The sequence below is a fragment of the Pongo abelii genome, chromosome 18 (genome assembly GCF_028885655.2).
Source record: "Pongo abelii isolate AG06213 chromosome 18, NHGRI_mPonAbe1-v2.0_pri, whole genome shotgun sequence".
NCBI classification, from domain to species: domain Eukaryota; kingdom Metazoa; phylum Chordata; class Mammalia; order Primates; family Hominidae; genus Pongo; species Pongo abelii.
In genome coordinates, this window is record NC_072003.2 from 17,882,827 (window position 1) to 17,905,832 (window position 23,006).

At 46.1% G+C, this 23,006-nt stretch overlaps 1 protein-coding gene across 1 annotated transcript in view; it reads right to left on the reverse strand.

Moving 5' to 3' along the window:
* Positions 1–259: 259 nt before the first annotated feature.
* BMERB1 (bMERB domain containing 1) overlaps positions 260–23,006 on the reverse strand; it is a 156,951-nt gene continuing 134,204 nt past the window's right edge. Inside the window, 4 exon segments of the mRNA NM_001134221.1 lie at positions 260–1,820; positions 5,236–5,318; positions 7,142–7,256; positions 20,506–20,579. Of these exon segments, the coding sequence (NP_001127693.1) occupies positions 1,708–1,820; positions 5,236–5,318; positions 7,142–7,256; positions 20,506–20,579 (385 nt within the window). The 3' untranslated portion in view covers positions 260–1,707.

The window sequence follows — 23,006 nt, forward strand, 5'->3', positions numbered from 1 at the left end:
TTTTTCTTTTCTGAGATGGAGTCTTGCTCTGTCACCCAGGCACTATCTCGACTCACTGCAACCTCTGCCTCCTGGGGTCAAGCGATTCTCCTGTCTTAGCCTCCCAAGTAGCTGGGATTACAGGCACCCACCATCATGCCTGGTTAATCCAAGACACTATTTATAAGAAAACCTAAAATCAGTCTACACGTCCAATAGTGAGGAAATGATTAGGTGAATTACAGTACATCCACAAGATGGATTACTAAACAGACATTGGTATGATTTATGAAGAGTGTTTAATGTTTACAAAGAGCTTTTAATGATGTGGAAGATGGTGGTGGTATAATAAGTGGGAAAAAACTGGTTATAAATGATATCACAATATAATGTCAACGATGAAAAAAATGCACAAAAAAAGACTTTTTTAAAACGTCGAAATGTCAAAGTGGTCTCTAGTTGGAGGAATAATTTTTTTTTTTTTAAAACAAACTTCTTCATACTTTTTGTACTTTTAAAATGATTTACTGTGTACATGGATTACTTCCATAATCAAGAAAAAAAGTAAAAACTTTTAAAATGCCGTGAACGTGGTTTCCATTTTTATTTTCTCTGATGAGTGACTGCACATCAGCGATCTTGAGTTATGCTAACTACTTAGGCCAGTCACGACACACACACACACATACAGAGAAGTCACACAGGCTGTATCGGGCTGGCTGTCGCAAATGTACATGGAATTACATGGGTTGAAGTTGTTTGGCAGCTAGTTAACATACGCCACCCAATGACGGGACACAATCTGGTCACACGCTGCCTCTCCCACCTGTTGCTGTTCTTTACAAATGTCCATGTGTCGGGCTGGCAAAGTGGCATCCTGCTGGCATCTCTGTGGTGGTCCCAGAGTGGTGGAGTGCCCAGGTCAGTATCTACTCTGGGTCCCATTCTCAACTGCCCTGGCCTTGACATCAGAGCTTCCGGTTCCCTGCTGGCTCTTCTGCACGCTGGATCCATGCCAGTCCAGGCCCCCTCCAGGCACACACCTGGGGCAGACTGAGAGCACAGTGGACACTGTCCTGATGTGAACTGTGCCCAGACACAGGATGGGGGGAAGCGGGAGATGTGACCACAACACCACACACAAGTTCGATCTTTACAGATGGGCCCTCTGGGTCTCTGGGAATGCTATATGGGTGGTGCCCGAGAGACATGGGGGCCATATGGAGCCCTCCAGGGCACAGTTGCTGGGAGAGGACAGACAGGGGAGGGGACCTGTGCCCATGTGCCTAGCTCTGAGAGCAGAGCTAGGAGGGTGGATGGGGAATGTGTCCGACATGGTGCTATATTGTTGAGAAGTCACGATTACACACAGCTGGGGAGCATGCCCCTCTCCCAGATCATTCACACAGTGGGTTAGATACAGCTAGAGAGAAGTGGAGATATGCTTTTTTGAGGGAGGACCTTTCCTGGTGGTTGGATAAACAGTGAGACAGACTCCTGGGTTTGGCATGCTCTGGGGAAGACCATGCGACGGTGAGGGACTCCCTACTGCTACACTCTGTACAGGGTGGCCGGGCCCGCCTGCCATGCCCATGGCCTCTGGCGACAGTCACGGGCTTGCCTTCAACCCCTTCTGCCTTGGAGAGCTCTTGGGCCCCGGTGAAATGGGGGCTATAAAGACAAGAGGGTGGGGGGGTCCCCATGGCCCCAGGGCACCCCACGTGGGGGCTACATGATGTTGCACTGGGTGGCCCCACAACAATCCTTGATGAGTGCCAGCCCCGTCTTGGCCACCGTGGGCTTGCTAGGTGGGGGCTCTGCTTTCTTCTCTGCCCGGGAGCCTGCAGCAAGATGTGGGCACAGGGAGAGGGGGAGAAAGGAACAGAGAGAGAAAGGTGAGGTGAGCAGAGCCCTGACCATCTGCAGCCCAGCCCCACTGCAACCCCTGGCCAGGTCTTGTTCCAGGCCTTGTTCAGGTGGTATGGAGAGCTGATGCACATTTCATATGATCCTCAGCTGGTCCTCATTTTATGGTCCTCATTTTATATGGTCCTCAATGCTCAGCTTCCAACCCTAAATTTCAGCCCTCCTCCTGTCAGCTGTTATCATCATTGTACCTGCCAAGCCTAGCACAGGGCCTGACATCCAAGAAGTATTTGGTAAATAAATGGGAAATTTTGTTCAAGTCACTTCAATCTGAGGGCTCATATTTTTCAATTTTTGAAAATGCTCACACATTGTCTTTTCAGATACCTCCACCTCCCATTCTCTGTTTTATCTCCTAGAATGCCTATCACATGTAAGTTGGACCTTCTCACTCTATCCTCTCGGTTTTATAACTTCTCTTTCATGTTTCTCATCTCTTTTTCTCTTTGTGCTGGATTCTGTGTAACTTTCTCAGGGCTGTCTTCCAATTTATAAATTCTCCCTTCATCTGTGTCTCTGTATTTAATCCATTGAGTTTTTACTTTATTGATAAAAAAAAATTTCAGAAGGCCAGTTTTTTTGCATGTCTACTTATTCTTTTTTCATAGCATCTTACTATTTCATTTTGGGTTTTATTCCTTCTCTTAGCTCTTTGATAATTTAAAAGTACTTAGTTTATTTTCCTTTTTAAATAGTTCTATTATTTTTAGTTCTTGGGAGGACATTCTCTTTGGTGCATCTACTGATTCTCCTCATGGTGATTCAGTTCTTCATGGGTTTTTCTTTTCTTTTCTTTTTTTGAGATGGAGTCTCACTCTGTCACCCAGGCTGGAGTGCAGTGGTGTGATCTCGGCTCACTGCAACCTCCGCCTCCTGGGTTCAAGCGATTCTCCTGCCTCAGCCTCCTGAGTAGCTGGGATTACAGGTGTGCACCACCATGCCTGGCTAATTTTTGTACTTTCAGTATAGACAAGGTTTCACCATGTTGGTCAGGCTGGTCTCAAGCTCCTGACCTCGTGATCTGCCCACCTCGGCCTCCCAAAGTGCTGGGATTACAGGCATGAGCCACTGTGCCCGGCTGGGTTTTTCATTTTTATTGAGGGCTCATCTTCAAGGGGATTGCTTTTTTTCTGTGAGAATACTGTATACCATGGGATCCAGAAGAATCCCTACTGAGCAGTTTTGCATTTGCTAAATCTGCTAGGATCCCAGAGATTTCACTTGTTTTACAATAGTTTTTATCTTTCAACTTGGAATTCCAGTACCAGATGAGTAGTGTAAAGTTGGCCCCTTGCATGTGGTGCACACTTGGTGTTTTGATTTCTTGCTAGAATCATTTCTTTTTTCCACCCATAATCCAATAGAGAAGGCAAGTTTCCTTGCTCCTCCTCCATGCTGCTAAGTGGAGTTTTTCTACCTTGCCTTTCATGAAAGGGTCCATTGAGGAGGATGCTGGCCTTTGGCAGTGATCACGTGCCTTGTGGTTATAGGAGCCAGCAGAAGAGATCATTGCCCTTCTCTTTCCTTACTCCCTCCAACCATGTTTCACAGGATGTTAATGAAAACTGGGTTTTTAGTTTTATAGACAGTGGCAGCTTTTGGTTTTTGTCTTCCCAGCAAGATTTCAAGTCCCTCTTCCTCTAACAGCTCATGTCCCTGTGGCTGCAGGAGTGGGCATGTTATACATTCCTGGCCAATCCCAGTACCCCCAGCCTCTTGGTGATGGTAATGGATCTAAGAGGTGGGAACATAATCCAAGAAGGGCTGATCAGAATATTTCCCTGAGACTTACGTATTTCGATACCAGGGAAAAGAATCTGTGGTATTGCCTCAGAGTTGCTAAGCTATGGTTCTAGGGTTCTGTTCCCATGGAGAAGGCCTGTATTGTAGGAAAAAATGATGCTTACATGCAAAGAGAGGCAGAGATGAGAAAAAGAAGAAAAGGAGGGGAGGTAATAGTGTTCAGTCCTTGAGGCTCTAGTTCTTGTTGCTCTTTCTCCAACAAATTCCTTTTTTTGCTTAGACCAGTTTGAATTGGGCATCCATTTCTCTCTTTTTTTTTTTTTTTTTTTTGAGATGGAGTCTCGCTCTGTCACCCAGGCTGGAGTTGTAGTGGCGTGATCTCGGCTCACTGCAAGCTCTGCCTCCCCGGTTCACACCATTCTCCTGCCTCAGCTTTCCGAGTAGCTGGGCAGGCGCCCGCCACCATACCCGGCTAATTTTTTGTATTTTTGGTAGAGACGGGGCTTCACTGTGTTAGCCAGGATGGTCTCGATCTCCTGACCTGTGATCCACCCGCCTTGGCCTCCCAAAGTGCTGGGATTACAGGCGTGAGCCACCGTGCCCAGCCAGACATCCATTTCTTATAACTGAAAGAGGCCTCACTAATACAGCAGTTAAACACATTTGAGAAATGCTGGGTCAACAAAGAAAAGACAGTTTCTTGACAGCAGGATCCATCATCACTTTAATATCCTAATGGACATTGGGACTCTCCAAATACAGGGTCAAGCAAACAGCATTTCTCAAACTTATTTCATACAAAACCCTCTTTGCTCTGAGGATCTCATGAGGTTAATATTCTGAGACATATGCTTCTGGCTTCTCCAGAGATTCCAGACCTAACAGAGGCCAGAGCTCCCTGAGCCTCAGTGGCTACCCAATTCCTTCTATGAAATGCACCAAACTTTGCAATTAGGGAGGAACAACTACCAGGACCAGGTACATAGTTTGCAGAGTTCAATGCAATATGAAAATGTAGGGCCCCATGTTCCAAACGTATTAACAATTTCTAGACAGCAACAGGAGAACATTAAACCAAGCATGGCACCTTTCTAGGCATGAGGCCTCAGGCAACTGCCTGCAGGCCCTTGAGGCTGGTCCTGCCAGCTGTCATCCCATGCTGAAATCTGATCTCTAGATCTGATCTCTAGAAAGCATTTTGTTGTGCCTCTTATGGCTCCCAGACTTCTCTGAAATGGCCTTTTTTTTTGAGACAGAGTCTTACCGTGTCACCCAGGCTGGAGTGCAGTGGCCCAATCTCAGCTCACTGCAACCCCCACCTCCCAGGTTCAAGCAATTCTCCTGCCTCAGCCTCTCAAGTAGCTGGGATTCCAGGTGTGTGCCACCATGCCCAGCTAATTTTTGTATTTTTGGTAGATATGGGGTTTCACCATGTTGACCAGGCTGGTCTTGAACTCCTGACCTCAGGTGATCCACCCACCTCAGCTTCTCATAGTGCTGGGATTACAGGCGTTATCCACTGTGCACCTGGCTCGAAATATATTTTCTCTCTTGTGGGGGAGGGGAATGAATAATGTATATACTCACTGGCTGGAGATTTGGTTACTTTGTCTAGAGGTTTTAACTTGATTCTCAGGAAATCAGCCATTTCCTTGTCTTCTTCTTGCTCCCTGTGAAAGTAGATGGGTAAAACAAAAGAAGATATACAGCAAGCAAGGAAAGCATCAAGGAACCAATGAAATAAACCAATAGGTTAAGTAACAGGCTTTGTGGATGGTGCATATATGTTGTTGTGTGTTATGCGTGCACAGTATATATATGTTGTATCTGATGAACCTGCTCTGAACCAGAGACACATATCAATGATGGGGTAAATGCTTACCCAGAGGTAGGTAAGTGACCCCAGGGCAGAGGCAGGGACATTACAGGACCCTGCTGGGGGGTCAGTGAGTGAGGCAGCACCTCTCCTGACCTTGTATTTTGAAGCCATACTATTCACCTGTGCTCCCACAAAGTATGAGGCAGGTCTCAGAGAGCAAGTCACTCCAGCTCTTCCAAGGATCACCAAGATAAAGTAGGTGGGTGCAGACTTGCTGAACTGCCTTGAAGAGACAGGGTCTTTCCTTGCCACCCAGGCTGGAGTGCAATGGTGCAATCATAACTCCCAGAAGCCTTGAACTCCTGGGCTCAAGAGATCCTCCCACCTCAGCCTCCCAAGTAGCTGAGACTACAGGAGCACTCCACCACTCCCAGTTAATTGAAAAAGAATTGTAGAGATAGGGAGGTCTCACTATGTTGGGGCAGCTTGTCTGTCTGCCCAGGACTGGCATTGATAATTTCTTCTAGATCTGGAAGCAGAACCGGAGGTAAGAAGAATATAATATTTGTTGTAGTTTTTTGTGTTTTCTTGTTTTGTTTTGTTTTTGAGATGGAATCTCACTCTGTCACCCAGGCTAGAGTGCATTGGTGCAATCTTGGCTCACTGCAACCTCTGCCTCCCAGGTTCAAATGATTCTCCTGCCTCAGCCTCCCAAGTAGCTGGGATTACAGGCATGCACCACCACGCCCGGCTAATTTTTGTATTTTTAGTAGAGACGGGGTTTCACCATGTCGTCCAGGCTGGTCTTGAACTCCTGACCTCAGGTGATCCACCCACCTTGGCCTCCCAGAAGTGCTGGGATTACAGGCGTGTCAGCCACTGTACCCGGCCATAGAATATAATATTTGGATAGGAGGGAGAGTTGGTTTCTCTCATTAACTAGAAGTCCATTGCAGCGTGAAGAAGGGCAGTGGAATTGCTAGTCCCAGGACCCTTGAAGAAAGGTCTCTGAGGACACAGACAATAAAGAGCAAGTTGCCCTATGGGTTGGAAGGGCCTCTTTCCTTGTGAAAGGCCCTAAAAGCTTTGCTCTGGTGTAAGAAAACAAAAATCAAGAACCAACATGTACAGCTTTCCACATTTTCAACATTTACAACATATTTTTACACTGCAGCTCCAGGGCTGTGGTTATCCAGGTCAAGGCAGCAGATGCAAAGAGAAGATCCTGATACTTAGAAAAGGGCATTGGCGCCACTCAGGGGAAGGGAAAGGGGAGAACAAAGCTGGCAGGTTGGGAGGGCAGAGGTTGGGAGCAAGTCAGTTCAGGTGGCAGAGTTTCGGTAGAAACTGACAGCAGAAGTTTCAAGACATTGCCTTGAGGAGTGGCAGGATGTGAAGGAAGCTCTGCCATGTATTATGGGATGTGACTCCTCCCTGGTCACTTCCTGGAACAACATTCCCTCAAGGCGCACAGATTGGAAATTCTCTTATATACGAAATGAGTTCTCAAGCCGGAAGGCTGGGGTTCCTTGGGATTCAGTGTCCAGAGACTATGGGTCAAGGCCATGCCTGTTAGGCAAGGCTGTGAGTCCCAGGAGCAGAAGATGGGTTCTGGAAGGAAGCAGAAGGTTGCGGTCCTGCAGCCCAGTGTGTGGGTACCCGCAGTGCACTCACCGTAACCGCTCGACCTCCGCATCGTCCACCAGGAAGTCTCTCTTCTGCACCAGTTTGTGGATCTTCTGGATTAGCTCATCCTCTCTCTGCTTCTGCAGTTTGGTTTTTTCTTTTTCTGGAAAGAAGACATCAACAAGGAGACAGATGAGCATTTTGGGAGGCTGAGGTGGGCGGATCACTTGAGGTCAGGAGTTTGAGACCAGCCTGGTCAACATGGTGAAACAACCCCGTCTCTACCAAAAATACAAAAATTAGCCAGGCTTGGTGGCACACGCCTGTAATCCCAGCTATTCGGGAGGCTGTCAGCCACCACCTCGGGAGGCGGGAGAATTGCTTGAACCTGGGAAGCGGAGGTTGCAGTGAGCTGAGACTGCGCCCCTGCACTCCAGCCTGGGCAACAGAATGGACTTTGTTTCAAAAAAGAAAAAAAAAAAAACTACAGAGAGACAGATAAGAGGGTGACCACTAAAAGCATTTGAGCTGGCTGGGCGCAGTGGCTCACACCTGTAATCCCAGCACTTTGGCAGGCCGAGGCGGGCGGATCATGAAGTCAGGAGATCAAGACCATCCTGGCTAACACGGTGAAACCCCATCTCTACTAAATACAAAAAATTCACTGGGTGTGGTGGCAGGTGCCTGTAGTCCCAGCTACTCGGGAGGCTGAGGCAGGAGAATGGCATGAACCCAGGAGGTGGAGCTTGCAGTGAGCTGAGATCGCACCACTGCACTCTAGCCTGGGTGATAGAGTGAGACTCTGTCTCAAAAAAAAAAAAAAGCACTTGAGCTGAGCAGCCAGGATTGATTGGAGTCCTGACTCTGCCCTTCCACCCTCTGGATGAACTTGGAGAAGCAACTTGACTTCTTCAAGCCTCAGTTTTCTCATCTGTAAAATACACAGTGAGGCTTATAATGGGAGTAATGGGCTGGGCATAGTGCCTGCCACCTGTAATCCCAGCACTTTGGGAGACCAAGGCAGGAGGATCACTTGAGGCCAGGAGTTCAAGACCAGCCTGGGCAACATAGTGAGACCCTCCTATGTCTACAGAAATTTTCTTTGTAAATTAACCACATGTGATGGAGTGTTCCTGTAGTCTCAGCTACTTGGGAGGCTGAGGTGGGAGGATCTCTTGAGCCCAGGAGTTCAAGGCTGCAGTGAGTTATGATTGCACCATTGCACTCCAGCCTGGGTAACAGAGAAAGACCCTGACTCTTAAAAAAAAAAAAAAAAAATTGGGGGTGGGGTGAGCGTGGGGAGGGAGAGCATCAGGAAAAATAGCTAATGCATGTTGGGCTTAATACCTATGTGTTGGGCTGATAGGTGCAGCAAGCCACCATGGCCCACGTTTACCTATGTAATAAACCTGCACATCCTGCGTATGTACCCTGGATGTATAAATAAAATAAAATACAATTTTGAAATGCAGTCATGTTAGTAAACGGCTTAGTGGAGTGCTCGGCCTTGGCTGAGAGCCTTCAGTAAATGGTCGTGACAAAGCCAGGGGCTTCCGCAAAGGCAGGAGGTGAGAAGAGGCTCAGATAGGGGTGCTGGGAGGGAACTAGTTTCTTTTTTTTTTCCTTTGGTGAGGGTAAACCAATTTACCAGAAGAAAATCATCCATGCTGATGACATTAACCCTGTCCCAAAACACTAAGTGCTAGGATGCCAAAGAGAAAAAACAAAAAAAAGAGAGAGGGCTGAAGATGAGGTTTGAGAAAATTAGAAAGCAAAAACTTAAACCCACTTGGGCTCTTTCTGCTCAAATCCCTTCAGAATAAAAAATGTGGGGCAGCTTGTCTGCCTGCCCACGACTGACGTTGATCATTTCTTCTGGATCTGGAAGCAGAACCAAGGGTAAGGAGAACATAATATTTGGATAGGAGAGAAAGTTGGTTTCTCTCATTAACCAGGAGTCCACCATTGCATGAAGAAGGGCAATGGGCTTGCCAGCCACTCCCCATTCCCAGCCATTGATGCATTGGATGATGGTGTCATTGCTCCTGCCGTGGTAAGTCTTGTGGGTCGGGTCTGATTCCCCAAATCACTCGTCAACACCACAGAGCCGCTCCCTGCCCTCTCCAAGCATGCACCAACACCCATCGACTCACCAGGACCCTGCTCACTCAGGAGCTCGTGGTGTGACTTTACTCTCCAAATAACCATTGACAGCACTCTGACATTCCCAAGTGCCCTCCACTGCTCTCTAGATCTTAGCCAGAATCAGCGAACAACTGGCTGGGCCCCCAGCATCTGCAAACCTCTGTCTCCAAGCCATTCATCCACGTCTTATGTCACTCGCCAATAGAGGCATTCCCCAGCCTCAGCTGCAGCAACTCCCAGGAGAAACCACCTACTCACACAAGTGGCCTGCGTCAGCTCACAGACCTATGACTAGCCCAAGTGTCCAAGTCATTGGCCAATGCTGCTCACGTGCATGTGTGCTACATACCTTTCCCATCATCTTCCACTTGCCTACAGGTGCCACTCACTGAAATCCTAACTTCCTTGGTCATAGTATTAAGAAATGAGGCCTTTGGTAAGCGAGTAGATTATGAGGGTAGAACCCTCATGAATGGAATTAGTGCCCTTATAAAAGATGCCCGAGGGAGCTTGTTTGCCCCTTCCACCACACAAGGACACAGTGAGAAGTTACCATCTATAAGGAACAGGCCCTCACCAGGCACTGCATCTGCCAACACCTTGATCTTGCACCTCCCAGCCTCCAGAACTGTAATAAAAGTTGTTTACAAGCCCCCGGTCTACAGCAAGCCACAGAGACTAAGGCACCCCCAAAGTTCATGTGTGCCCTATTTGGAAATAGTTTTCCCCAGTTTATATCTCTTCTATTTGGAAATACTCTATTTCCAAAGTAATTTGGAAGTTGCTTTGCACATGTAATTATAATAGTTAAGCTAAAATGAGGTCATACTTATTAGCATGGACCCTAAACCCAGTGACTTGTGTCCTTATAAGAAGAGGAAAGAGACCCAAGCATGGTGGCCTGCACCTGTAATCCCAGCTACTTGGGAGGCTGAAGCAGGAGGATCACTTAAGCCTGGGAGTTCTAGACCAGCCCGGGCAACACAGCCAGACCCTGTCTTTTAGAAAAAAAAAAGAGAAGAGGAGAAGACACACAGACACACACAGGGTCATGTGAAGATGGAGGCAGAGACTGAAGTGGTGCAACTACAAGGCAAGCAATGCCAAGGATTGTGTGTGCTACTGTTAGAGTAGGTAGCCAGGAAGCCATGAGCAAGAAAGGAGAGAGGATTTCCCCCCAAGGACTGTCAGGCAACCATCAGGTGATGTCAGGCAGTTGTTAAAATTGTCTCTCTAAAATAATAACTGGTTGCAGCTGGTGCCAGGGAAAGGCCATCTCCCAACAGATAGAAAACACCTGAAGTGATCAGCGGCTTCCCAATGAGATCTCAGGAGTTGGGCAACTGGGCTCAAGCATGCACATTAAGAGGCAAAATGGCGGAGTCTAACTGTTATATGACGTTCCTCTAGGAACACTCAACTGGTGAGGGAAAAACATCTCAAATGATCAGGTGCATGACTTCTGTAAATACACTGTGTTTGCGGCCTCTCCCAAGCGCTGGCAGGCCACTGTGCATGCGCACAACCTGCCCTGAGGAAAAAGGAAGGGAGGAGAGACATAAAACCCTGGAACATGCCAACATATAAAACCCCAAATCAAAGGTCAAGTGGTGCACTTGGATCTCTCAAGTCACCCACTTGGCCATCTTCCAAGTGTACTTTACTGCCTTTCATTCCTGCTCTAAAACTTGTAATACACTTTTGCCCTTCTCTAAAACTTGCCTCGGTCTCTCACTCTGCCTTATGCCCACTGGTGGAATTATTTCCTCTGAGGAGGCAAAAACCAAGTTGCTTCAGACTCGTATGGATTTGCTACTGCTAATGATACAGGAGTTAAGAAGAAATTATTTAGGCAGATAGGGTAAGGAAGTCCTTGCTAACGTTTTCCTTTTAATGAAAAGCAGCCCCCACATCATTTTCTTTTCTAACAAGGAGCAGCCGGTAAAATCGAGCTGTAGACATAGTCAAGGGAGCTGGAAGCTTACACAGGTGAATGCTGGCAGCTGTGCCCATAGGAAAAGGCTACCTGGTCTAGGTATGTTCAAAATGGTGGCTCCACGCTCCCTTCTCTTTGCCAGCCATATGTACAGTAAGGAGAAGACAACATGGCACCACCCAAGTGTAAAGTCCACTTGCATAATAAGATTAGTTGATTAGGGTGGAGTGGCCAGCCTTCTCCATGTGCTATGTAAACGTCACACCTGCTCCAACCAATCTGTGGGCCCTATGTAAATCAGACACCACCTCAAGCTTGTCTGTAAAATTTGGTGCACTCTGCCACAGGCCGGAATTCCCATTCAGGGACTTCTTGAGAGAGACAGAGAGAGCTGTTCTCCTTTCTCTTTCTTTTGCCTATTAAACCTCCACTCCTAAACTCACCCCTCTGTATGTCAGTGTCTGTGTCCTTAATCTGCTTGGAGAGAGGCAACGAACCTTGGGTATTTATCCCAGTCAACAACACTATTTCACTAACACTACCAGAAGCTAAGAAGAGGCAAAAGAGTCTCCCCTAGAGCCTTAGCAGGGAACAAGGCCCTGTTGGCACCTCGACTTTGGATGTCTGGCCTCCAGAACCAAAAGAGAATACATCCAGAACCGAGAGAGAATACATTTCTGTTGCTTAAGCCATCCAGTTTGCACTAATTTGTTAGGCAGCTCTGGGAAATGAATATAATATCCTAGGGCTTCAGGGGACTCCACTGTCCTTCCAGTAATTGTTTGTTTTGTGCTTACATAAGCTTGGATGGGTTTCTGTACCTTTCAGCCAGACTAATCCTTGGAGGACTATGAAATGAGAGAGTGGAACAGGCCTGGTGGTTCCTAACCCTCACTGCTCATCACAATCATGTGCGAAGCTTTAAAAATTGCCAATGCTGGGCCAGGTGCGGTGGCTCACGCCTGTAGTTCTAGCACTTTGGTAGGCTGAGGTGGGCAGATCACGAGATCAGGAGGTTGAGACCATCCTGGCTAACACAGTGAAACCCAGTCTGTACTAAAAATACAAAAACAAAATTTGCTGGGCATGGTGGCGGGCACCTGTAGTCCCAGCTACTCAGGAGGCTGAGGCAGGAGAATGGCGTGAACCTGGGAGGCGGAGGGTGCAGTGAGCTAAGATTGCACCACTGCACTCCAGCCTGGGCGGCAGAGCGAGACTCTGTCTCAAAAAAAAAAAAAAAAAAAAAATTACCAATGCTTAGCTGGGCATGGTGGCTCACGCCTGTAATCCCAGCACTTTGGGAGGCTGAGGCAGGTGGATCACCTGAGATCAGGAGTTCAAGACCAGCCTGGTCAACATGGTGAAACACTGTCTCTACTAAAAATGCAAAAATTAGCTGGGCTTGGTGGTGGCGCACACTTATAATCCCAGCTACTCGGGAGGCTGAGGCAGGAGAATCACTTCACTTGAACCCAGGAGGCGGAGGTTGCAGTGAACTGAGATCTCGCCACTGCACTCCAGCCTGGGTGACAGAGCAAGACTCCGTCTCAAAAAAAAAAAAAAAAAATTACTAATTCTGAGATGGATCAAGTGAGGCAGGAGAATATGGTCTGGAGGCAAGGAACCTAGGGCCAACTTCCTAGAACTAAATCAAAAGAAAAACCCCAACTTTCCACACCTAAGTAACAAAAGGACTGGAGCCTACTCCGTTTGCAAACCCTCCTCCTTTTCTGTGTGGCAGATGAGAAATTGAAAGTATATCTGATTGGTTGCAGAAAGCAACCGCAAAAGCTTTCTGCAACCAATCAGACTAATTGTGGGCCACTACTTCATTTACATAGGGTGTACACTAAGTAGCCAATGGGAAACCTCTAGAGGGTATTTAAACCTCAGAAAATTCTGTACTGGGGCTCTTGAGCCCCTATGCTCGGGCACATTCCCGCCTTGTGGAGTGTACTTTCATTTTCAATAAATTTCTGCTTTTGTTGCTTCATTCTTTCCTCGCTTATTTTGTGTGTGTGTGCATTTTGTCCAATTCTTTGTGCAAAACACCAAGAACCTGGACACCCTCCACCCAGTAACACAGGGACTCCCTTTTGGGGTCTGTGGGAGCCCCCCCACCCCAAGCATGGAAATAAAGGAAAATCTTGAGTCCCCTCAAAGGAAATTCTAGGCACCTAGCTAGCCTTGAAAAGTCAATAAGCAACTTATTAGTAAGAAGGTAATAGTAGCCTAAAACAACAGCCAAGGAAGTTAGAATCTGGAGATGTTTTGTTTTCTATAGAAACTGAAGATAAACATCTTAGCATATATGTCTGATTGTTTTTCAGAAACCCAGGACCCTACCAAATGGATCCACTGGCATATAGACGTCAGATAAGGGAAGACTAAGGACTGAATTCTGACCATCTTTCCTTGTCCTAGTGTCTTCCAGAGAGGCCTGGAGGGAGTCACACCCATGGGCCAGGGCTGACATTCTTTTCTGCTGACCCTTGATTTTTATTATTTTATTTATTTATTTATTTATTTATTTATTTATTTATTTATTTGAGGCAGAGTCTTGCTTTGTTGCCCAGGCTGGAGTGCAGTGGCACAATCTTGGCTCACTGCAACCCCCCTCTCCTGAGTTCAAGCAAGTCTCCTGCCTCAGTCTCCCGAGTAGCTGGAAGTACAGGCAGGCGCCACCACGCCCGGCTAATTTTTGTAATTTTAGTAGAGACAGGGGTCTCACCATGTTGGCCAGGCTGGTCTCGAACTCTTGGCCTCAAGCAATCTGCCCACTTTGGCCTCCCAAGGTGCTGGGATTATAGGCGTGAGCCACTGCACCTGGCCTTGACCCCTGATTTTTAAACAAAGCTTCTCTTCCTTAACCAATTGCAAATTAGAAAATCTTTCAATCTACCTATGACCTGTGAGCCCCAGCTTCAACATATGCAGCCCTTTTAGGCCAAAACCAATATGTAATCTCAATGTATTGATTTACAATTTTGCCTGTAACTTCTGCTTGACTGAAATTTACCCCTGCCTTTAAAAACCCGCACTGAAATCGCCATTGCAAAATTATAACAGAGACAGTGAAAGAGATCCAACCTAATCAACTCCATCTTGCTTCTAACCTCCAAGCTGTCCTTGTTCATTACTGAGCATAGGCTGAACTAACTTTGGGAGGAACTTAGTTTATCATTTAAAACAAAGATGATAACAGCCTTTTCCCAAAACAAACTCCCTTCTTGCCTGGGAATTAGACTGCATTTGTAGGTGATATGGTTAGGCTTTGTGTCCCCACTCAAAACTCATCTTGAATTATAATCCCCATCATCCCCACATGTCAAAGGAGAGAGCAGGTGGAGGTGACTGAATCACGTGGGCAGTTTCCCCATGCTGTTCTCGTGATAGCGAGTGAGTTCCCATGAGATCTGATGGTTTTATAAGGGTTGGGCAGTTCCTCCTGCGTTCATTCTCCTTCCTGTCACCTTGTGAAGAAAGTGCCTTGCTTCTCCTTCACCTTCCAGCATGATTGTAAGTTTCCTGAGGCTTCCCCAGCTATGCTGAACTGTGAGTCAATGAAACCTCTTTCCTTTATACCCAGTCTCGGGCAGTTCTTGACAGCAGTGTGAAAATGGACTTAACAAATTAACCACAAGATTAGGAATTATGGTTTAGGAATCACGCAGCTGGAGGCTCCAAGATGCTGACCCTCCCCAAATTACTCTTGAGGATAACACCACTATTGTAAAACCCAAGATCAGTGCTTGAGATATTTTGCAGACCCTGCACTTGATGGGTCAGTGGGCACCACCCAGACTGATAAAGTGGCTCATCTGATCTTGTGGCCCCAACCCAGGAACTGACTCAGTGCAAGAGGACAGCTTTGGCTCCCTGTGATTTCATCTCCAACCCAACCAATCAGCACTCCATACTCACTGCACCCCCACCCCCCATCCACCAAATCATCTTTAAAAACTCTGATCCTGGAATGCTCGGGGACACTGATTTGAGTAACAAAACTCCAATCTCCCTCACAGCTGGCTCTGCATGAATTACACTTTCTCTATTGTAATTCCCCAGTCTTGATAAATCGGCTTTGTCTAGGCAGAGGACAAGGTGAACCTGTTGGACAGTACATTACCTATAAGCCAATTGAGGAGGTCAGGCTTGGAGCATTAGCTGCCCAGTCCTCCTTGCTTGGAGCCTTGCAAATAAACTTCTTCCTTTTTACCACTGCAAAACCTCTGGGGAGATAGCTGGTCTTACTGTGCCAGGTGAGCAGACCCTAGTTGTGTTAGTCCATTTTCACGTTGCTGATAAAAACATACCCGAAACTGGTTAATTTATAAAGAAAAAGAGGTTTAATGGACTCACAGTTCCACGTGGCTGGGGAGGCCTCACAATCATGGCAGAAGGCAAAAGGCACATCTTACTTGGCAGCAGGCAGCACAGAAAATGAGAACCAAGCAAAAGGGGAAACCCCTTATAAAACCATCAGCTCTCATGAGATTTATTCACTACCATGAGAACAATATGGAGGAAACTGTCCCCCATGATTCAGTCATCTCCCACCAGGTCCCTCCCACAACACATGGGGATTATAGGAGCTACAATTCAAGATGAGATTTGGGTGGGAACACAACCAAACCATATCACTAGTTGAGTTCTATTACAATGCCAGAGTCCAAAGCCAACAATGCCAGATCAATTGCATTGGGGTTTCTAGTGGGTGGTGAATAGACTTTGGTAGTTTTCCCTCATTCCTTTGTTGTTTTATGTTTGACATTTAACTTTTTTTTGGTAACAGCTTTATTGCAATATGATTCACATACCATGCAGTTCATCTGTTCCAAGTGTATTTGCAGAGTTGTGCAACCATCACCACAATCCATTTTAGAACATTTTAATCACCCCCAAAAGAAACTCCATACCCACTAGCTGTCACTGTCTTTCAATTAGGAGAGTCTCTTCACTCATTTATCTTTAGGACCTGCACAGTGCTGGGCACCTAGTAAATACTCACGAAAGCTAGAGGATTCAGTTCTACTGTCATTGTGCACGCTACCCTTACAACAAGACTGTGTCGAAGACCCCTACCCCTTGCCTTTGTTATTTATGGGATATTCACAACAACCATGCGGGGTAGTATTATTGGCCTCATTTTCCCAACAAGGAATTCAAGGCTCAGAGAAATTAAGTCATGAACTGTCACGAAGTTCACCTGCCTGCTAAGGCTGAATTCAAACCCGGATTGCTGCACCCTAATTACTAAAGTAGTAGTTCTTATGTGGGGGCTGTAAGCTGCAAGGTGTCTGAGAAGGTCTCAATCAATCTGGAGGTTTATTTTGCCAAAGTCGAGGAGGCGCCTGGGAAAAAGAGACACAGGCAGCAGTAGGATCCCTGGCCTGTGCTTTTTCCTGCAGAGGATCTTAAGGACTTCAATATTTAAAGGGGACAGAGAGGGCAGGAAGGGGAGGATTGCATTCTCTGACCCTCAGTGAATCTGCATTTTACACAGGATAAAGGAAACGGGAGTAGAGGAGGAAGTCAAATGTGCATTTGTCTCCGGGTGGGCAGAGGGATGATGATTTATAGTCTTGTCTTTGTCCCCTACCTGTGAGGATAAGCTGTTAATTTACATTGACAGGGTGAGGGAGGCCCCTGGGAAGATAGGTGGCCTTCTATCTTGCAGCTATCTGTTTAGGAAAAAAAGAAAGACAGTTTTGGCTGGGCACGGTGGCTCACACCTGTAATCCTAGCACTTTGGGAGGCTGAGGTGGGTGGATCATGAGGTCAGGAGATCGAGACCATCCTGGCTAACACGGTGAAACCCCGTCTCTACTAAAAATACAAAAAATTAGCCGGGCATGGTGGCAGGCGCCTACAGGCTCCCAGCTACTCAGGAGGCTGAGGCAGGAGACTGGCATGAACCCGGGAGATGGAGCTTGCTGTGAGCAGAGATCACGCCACTGCACTCCAGCCTGGGGGACAGAGCGAGATTCCGTCTCAAAAAAAAAAAAAAAAAAAAAAAAAAAAAGGTAGGTTTTTGTATGACTCATAGTTCCCAAGCTTAACTTTTCCTTTTGGTATAGTGAATTTGGGGTCCTGGGACTTTATTTTCCTTTCACAGGGCAATGTTCCACGCCCCCCTGACCTCACTTGGGGTACATTCAACAACATCTGTACATCTGTAGACATTTTTCATTGTCACTGTCAGAAGGGTTTGAACTACAGCGACTCCATCTGGAATAGGGGCTGCGTAAAATAAGGCTGAGACCTACTGGGGCTGCATGCCCAGGAGGTTAGGCATTCTAAGTCACAAGATGAGATGGGAGGTTGGCACAGGATACAGGTCACAAAGACCTTCCTGATAAAACAGCATCAGTAAAGAAGCCTGCCAAAACCCACCAAAGCCAAGATGGCGATGAAAGTGACTTCTGGTCGTCCTCACTACTCATTATATGCTAATTATAATGTATTAGCATGCTAAGAGGCACGCCCATCAGTGCCATGACAGTTTACAAATGTCATGGCAACATCAGGAAGTTACCCTATATGGTCTAAAAAGGGGAGGAACCCTCAGTTGTGGGAATTGCCCACCCCTTTCCCAGAAAACTCTTGAATAATCTACCCCTTGTTTAGCATATAATCAAGAAATAGCTATAAGTACAATCAATCGAGGAGCCCAAGCTGCTACTCTGCCTACTGAGTAGCCATTCTTCCTTTGCTTTCTTAATAAACTTGCTTTCACTTTATGGACTTGCCCTAAATTCTTTCTTGCTCTTGGTCCAAGAACTTTGGGGTCTGGATCAGGATCCCTTTCTGGTAACATCACTATTGCAAGGTAGTGGGGAGGTAGGTTGTGCTAATGGCCTACAGTGGGTAGAGGCCAGGGATGAAACTCAACATCCCACAAGACACAACACAGAGCCCTGTACCCCCAACAAAAAATGATCAACCCCAAAGGAAGATATTGACATTTGTCAACCCCAAATGTCAATAGTTGAAGGTTGGGAAATGCTGCTCTAAGGCTCATCATGCTGCACTTGTAGCTCAGTCATAACTGCCACTTATGGGCACCCATTTTGTGCTGGGCCCAGTCTCTTTCTGCTAACTTGGGGGCTCCTTGAGAGTGGAGAACCGTTCTCTGTTCATCACTGCAAGCCCGGCTCCTAGGTTCAGGGCTTGCTGCAGAACAGCCTTTTGGGACATAGTTATTGAATTGACAGCATGGCAAAAACATTCAGGTCAAGGGTAATGGTGGGTGCTTATCTAGCCTATTTGAAAACACCTTTGCAAAAATGATAACAGTGAGAAAATTAGGACAGTGAAAGGGATCTGATCTAACCAACCCCCATCTTGCCTTTAACCTCCAAACTGCCCTTAATCATTCCCAGGTTTAGGCCACGCTAGCTTTGGGAGACATTTAGTTTATAGTTTAAATGATTATAACTTTTCCCACGAACTAAACTGCCTTTGTAAAGCTAATAAAAGGTCCCCATGTTAGAAGGATGGGAAGAGGTTGAATTCTGCTAAGGCAGAGACATAAATGACTACAGTCATTACTCCAGAGGTCACAAGATTCGCAACTTCCCCAATTACTCCTGCAGATAACATCACTATTGCAGAACCTAAGATCAGCCTTTTGAGATATCTTTTTAGGTTTTGTATTTCTGATGAATGATGATCCACGTGGACCTGCCACCCAGAAGTGGACTTAGCACCCCTGAGAACCATTTTTCACACACCTATGATTGCATCCCCAACCAATCAGCAGCATCCACTCTGATATAGTTTGGATGTGTGTCCCCACCCAAATCTCATATTGAAATGTAATCCCCAGTGTTGGAGGCGTGGCCTGATAAGCAGTGATTGGATCATGATGGAGGTTTCTCATGATGGTTTAGCACCATCCTCCTTGGTACTGTCTTTGTGATAGTGAGTTCTCAAGAGATTTGGTCATTTAAAAGTGTGTGGCACCTCCCTCCTCACTCTCTTGCTCCTGCTCTGGGCACATGACATGTCTGCTCCCTTGTCTTCCGCCATGATTATAAGTTTCCTGAGGCCTTCCAGCAGCTGAGCAGACACCAGCATCATGCTTCTGGTACAGCCTGCAGAACTGTGAGCCAATTAAACTTATTTTCTTTATAAATTACTCAGGTATTTCTTTCTTTCTTTTTTTTGAGTCGGAGTCTCGCTCTGTCGCCCAGGCTGAAATGTAGTGGTGAGATCTCACCTCACTGCAACCTCCACCTCCTGGGTTCAAGCAATTCTCCCCCCTCAGCCTCCCGAGTAGCTGGAATTACAGGCACCCGCCACTACCCCTGGCTAATTTTTGTATTTTTAGTAGAGATGGGGTTTCACCATGATTGCCAGGCTGTTCTCAAACTCCTGACCTCAAGTGATCTGCCCCTTCAGCCTCCCAAAGTGCTGGGATTACAGGCATGAGCCACCATGCCTGGCCTGCGACTAGTATTTTGATAAGGGTAAGCCCCCCACAGAGGGCAACTAACCCAGCTTGATGGGCAGGGGAAAATTTTTTGGAGAAGATGCCAAATAAGTCAGGCATTAATAACTACCAAATCTGGGGCGACTTCAAAGTTAGAGTTTGTACACACTTCATCTGTTTCCAAGTAGGATAATAATGGTCATAATTGCTAATATTTACTGGACTTTTGAGGCCAAATATCAAGCTAAGCACTTAGTTTGCATCATCTCATTGATTTTTATGATATTTAATTTAATTTAATTATATATTTTTTGAGACAGTGTCTCGCTATGTTGCCCGGGCTGGAGTGCAATGGCACAATCTCAGCTCACTGCAACCTCCACCTCCCGAGCTCAAGTGATTCTCCTGCCTCAGCCTGCCGGTTAGCTGGGATTACAGCCGCCTGCCACCACACCCGGCTAATTTTTGTATTTTTAGTAGAGATGGGGTTTTGCCATGTTGGCCAGGCTGGCCTCAAATTCCTGACCTCAAGTGAGCCACCCACCTCAGCCTCCCAAAGTGCTGGGATTACAGGCAGTAGCCACCGTGCCCAGCCTCTTTATGATATTTATACTCAATGAATTAGGCCCTCTTACTATTACTACCCAGTTTTCAGAGGAGGAGAAATTGAGTCTCAGAGAAGTACAGTGACTTGTCCAAGGACAAGAAGGTGACCAGCATTCACTAGGACTTGAACCCAGGTCTGCCTGACTCGAAGTTGTGTTTGACACATGCAGTCAGGGAGCACTGCATTGCAAGAATGAGACTCTGTCTTCCAGACCCAGGCATACAGATGGGCCAGACTGGGGGCCCCCAAGCACCTGCTTAGCACAAGGTGAAGTTGCAAATGGTTACCTGGGATGGCGACCAAGTTCTGCAGCTCCTGCTTCAAGTCCATGATGTCCTTGCAGAGCTGGATGTCATCCATCCTGGGGAAACAGGACACCACCAACAGCAGGTTACATCAGCAGAGCATTACACCCTGAGCATCACCCGGTTAACACAAAGAAGCTGTTAAAGGTGGGTTATGTTTTGAAAAGGCCATACATGCTCATTGTAGAGGTTTTCCCTCAAAAGGAAAAAGCCAAACACTGCTCAATTATCCCACCACCTAGAAATGATCAATCACTGTTTTTTGTTTGTTTGTTTGTCACAGAGTCTCACTCTGTTGCCCAGGCTGGAGTGCAGTGGCATGATCTCGGCTCACCGCAACCTCCGCCTTCCGGGTTCAAGCGATTCTCCTGCCTCAGCCTCCCAAGTAGCTGGGATTATAGGTGCCTGCCACCATGCCCAGCTAATATTTTTTGTATTTTTAGTAGAGACGGGGTTTCACCATGTTGGCCAGGCTGGTCTTGAACCCCTGGCCTCAAGTGATCTGCGCACCTCAGCCTCCCAAAGTGCTGGGATTACAGGCCTGAGCTGTGGTGTCTGGCCATCAATCACTGTTAATAACACCTCGATAGAGCTCCTTCCAGTCTTCATGTGCCTGACTTTGGTTTGCTTATATGAGTGGGTTCATATGGCATATTCAGTTTTGTTTTTCAGCTAAAGTTTACGTTTTTTAAACATTACAGAAATTCATAACATAGAGGAAAGTCTCCTTCTGTCCTTCAGAGAGAATCATTGTCAACAATTTAGTATGTATTCCTCTGGATTTTTTAAAACATTATTTTTATTTTGAAAATGTTTAAATTTTTTTTTTTATTTTTGGAGATAGAGTGTCGCTCTGTCGCCCAGGATGGAGTGTAGTGGCGTGATCATAGTTTACTGCAGGCTTGAACTCCTGGGCTAAAGAGATCCTCCCACCTCTGCACAACCCCTCCCAACCCCAGCCCCTACGGAGCAGCTGGGACTACAGGCTAATTTTTAAACAGTTTTTTGTAGAGACAGGGACCTCGCTATGTTGCCCGGCTGGTCTTGGATTCCTGGCTTCAAGCAATCCTCCCATCTCAGCTTCTCAAAGTGCTGGGATATAGGTATGAGCCACTGCACCCAGCCTCCTCCAGATTTTAAAAAAATGCATATGCTTATAATATCATATATGACACCATTGTTATTGTACAAAAATTTTTTGCAATTTGCTTTTTTCAATTTAATAATCTTTAATAGTCTTGATCATCTTTCCATATCGGTATATGCAAATCTCCACATTTTTAGTGGCTGCATAGTATACCATTATATTGATATACAGTCATCTATTTTATTTTTATGTTTTAAATTTATTTTTATTTTTTTTTTAAGACAGAGTTTCACTGTATCACCCAGGCTGGAGTGCAGTGGTGTGATCTTGGCTTACTGCAACCTCCACCTCCCAGGTTCAAGTGATTCTCTGGCTTCAGCCTCTAGAGTAGCTAGTAGCTGGGATTACAGGCATGAACTACTGCACTTGGCTGATAATACAGTGATCTATTTAACTTTAATTTATTTAACTATTCCCCTACTCATAGACATCTGGGTTGTTTCCTAACACATTTCTAGGATAGATTCCTAGAAATGCAATTGCTGGGTCTAGTGACATGAACACTTACATTGTAGTAGGAATTTCCAAATTGCCCTTCAGAGAGATCATGCGTGACATTACCAACAGTGTGGCTGTGGGGGACAGTGGGTGCTGGCTCCTGTCATCTCAGTAATTGGGTTGCTTTTGCAACCCAGTTTTGCATTACACATTATAATTTTGCATTACACATTATGGTTTTGTGTGTGTGCTACAAAAATTAACTCATCTTGCTGTAAACAATATTTGTAATGGCTGTCTGCAATTTCACAAATGAGATTCATCGGGATTGTGCTAATTACACCCTCATCTTGATTACTAAGGCTGGCTTTTCAGGTTTGAGCAATTTTGGCCACTGAAGGCTGAACATCAGTTCCTCTAAGGCTTTTTCTCCATGCTGGATTATTTGGGGTTTAGATTCTCAGAAGTGGAACCACTAGTTGCTCCTGACAACTATCCTAGGAAAAGCCAGAGGACAGAAATTATATTTTCATTTTACTCATGCGGAAACAGGTAAAGAGGCTCAACTGAGTACACACAGCTCATGGAGTAGGACCAAAACTAGAAATCGACCCTTCGGAGTCTGAGTCCAGTGATCTTTCTGCCTCATTCCTCAGCGTCTCCATCAAGGGCTGGGGCTGCTGACTCCTTTCAGCAGTGCCATCTGTAGACCGGCATGGGGCCCTGTCTTAGTCTGTTGAGTGTTGCTATCAAGGAATGCCTGTTGCTGAGTACTTTTTTTTTTTTGCATGAAGGAATATAAAACTATTTATTAACCACTTTTCACCAGTATTTACAATAAAGTAAACAATATACAGTTGGATAACATTCTGATTACTACAAAGTTGTTCTTCCTGGC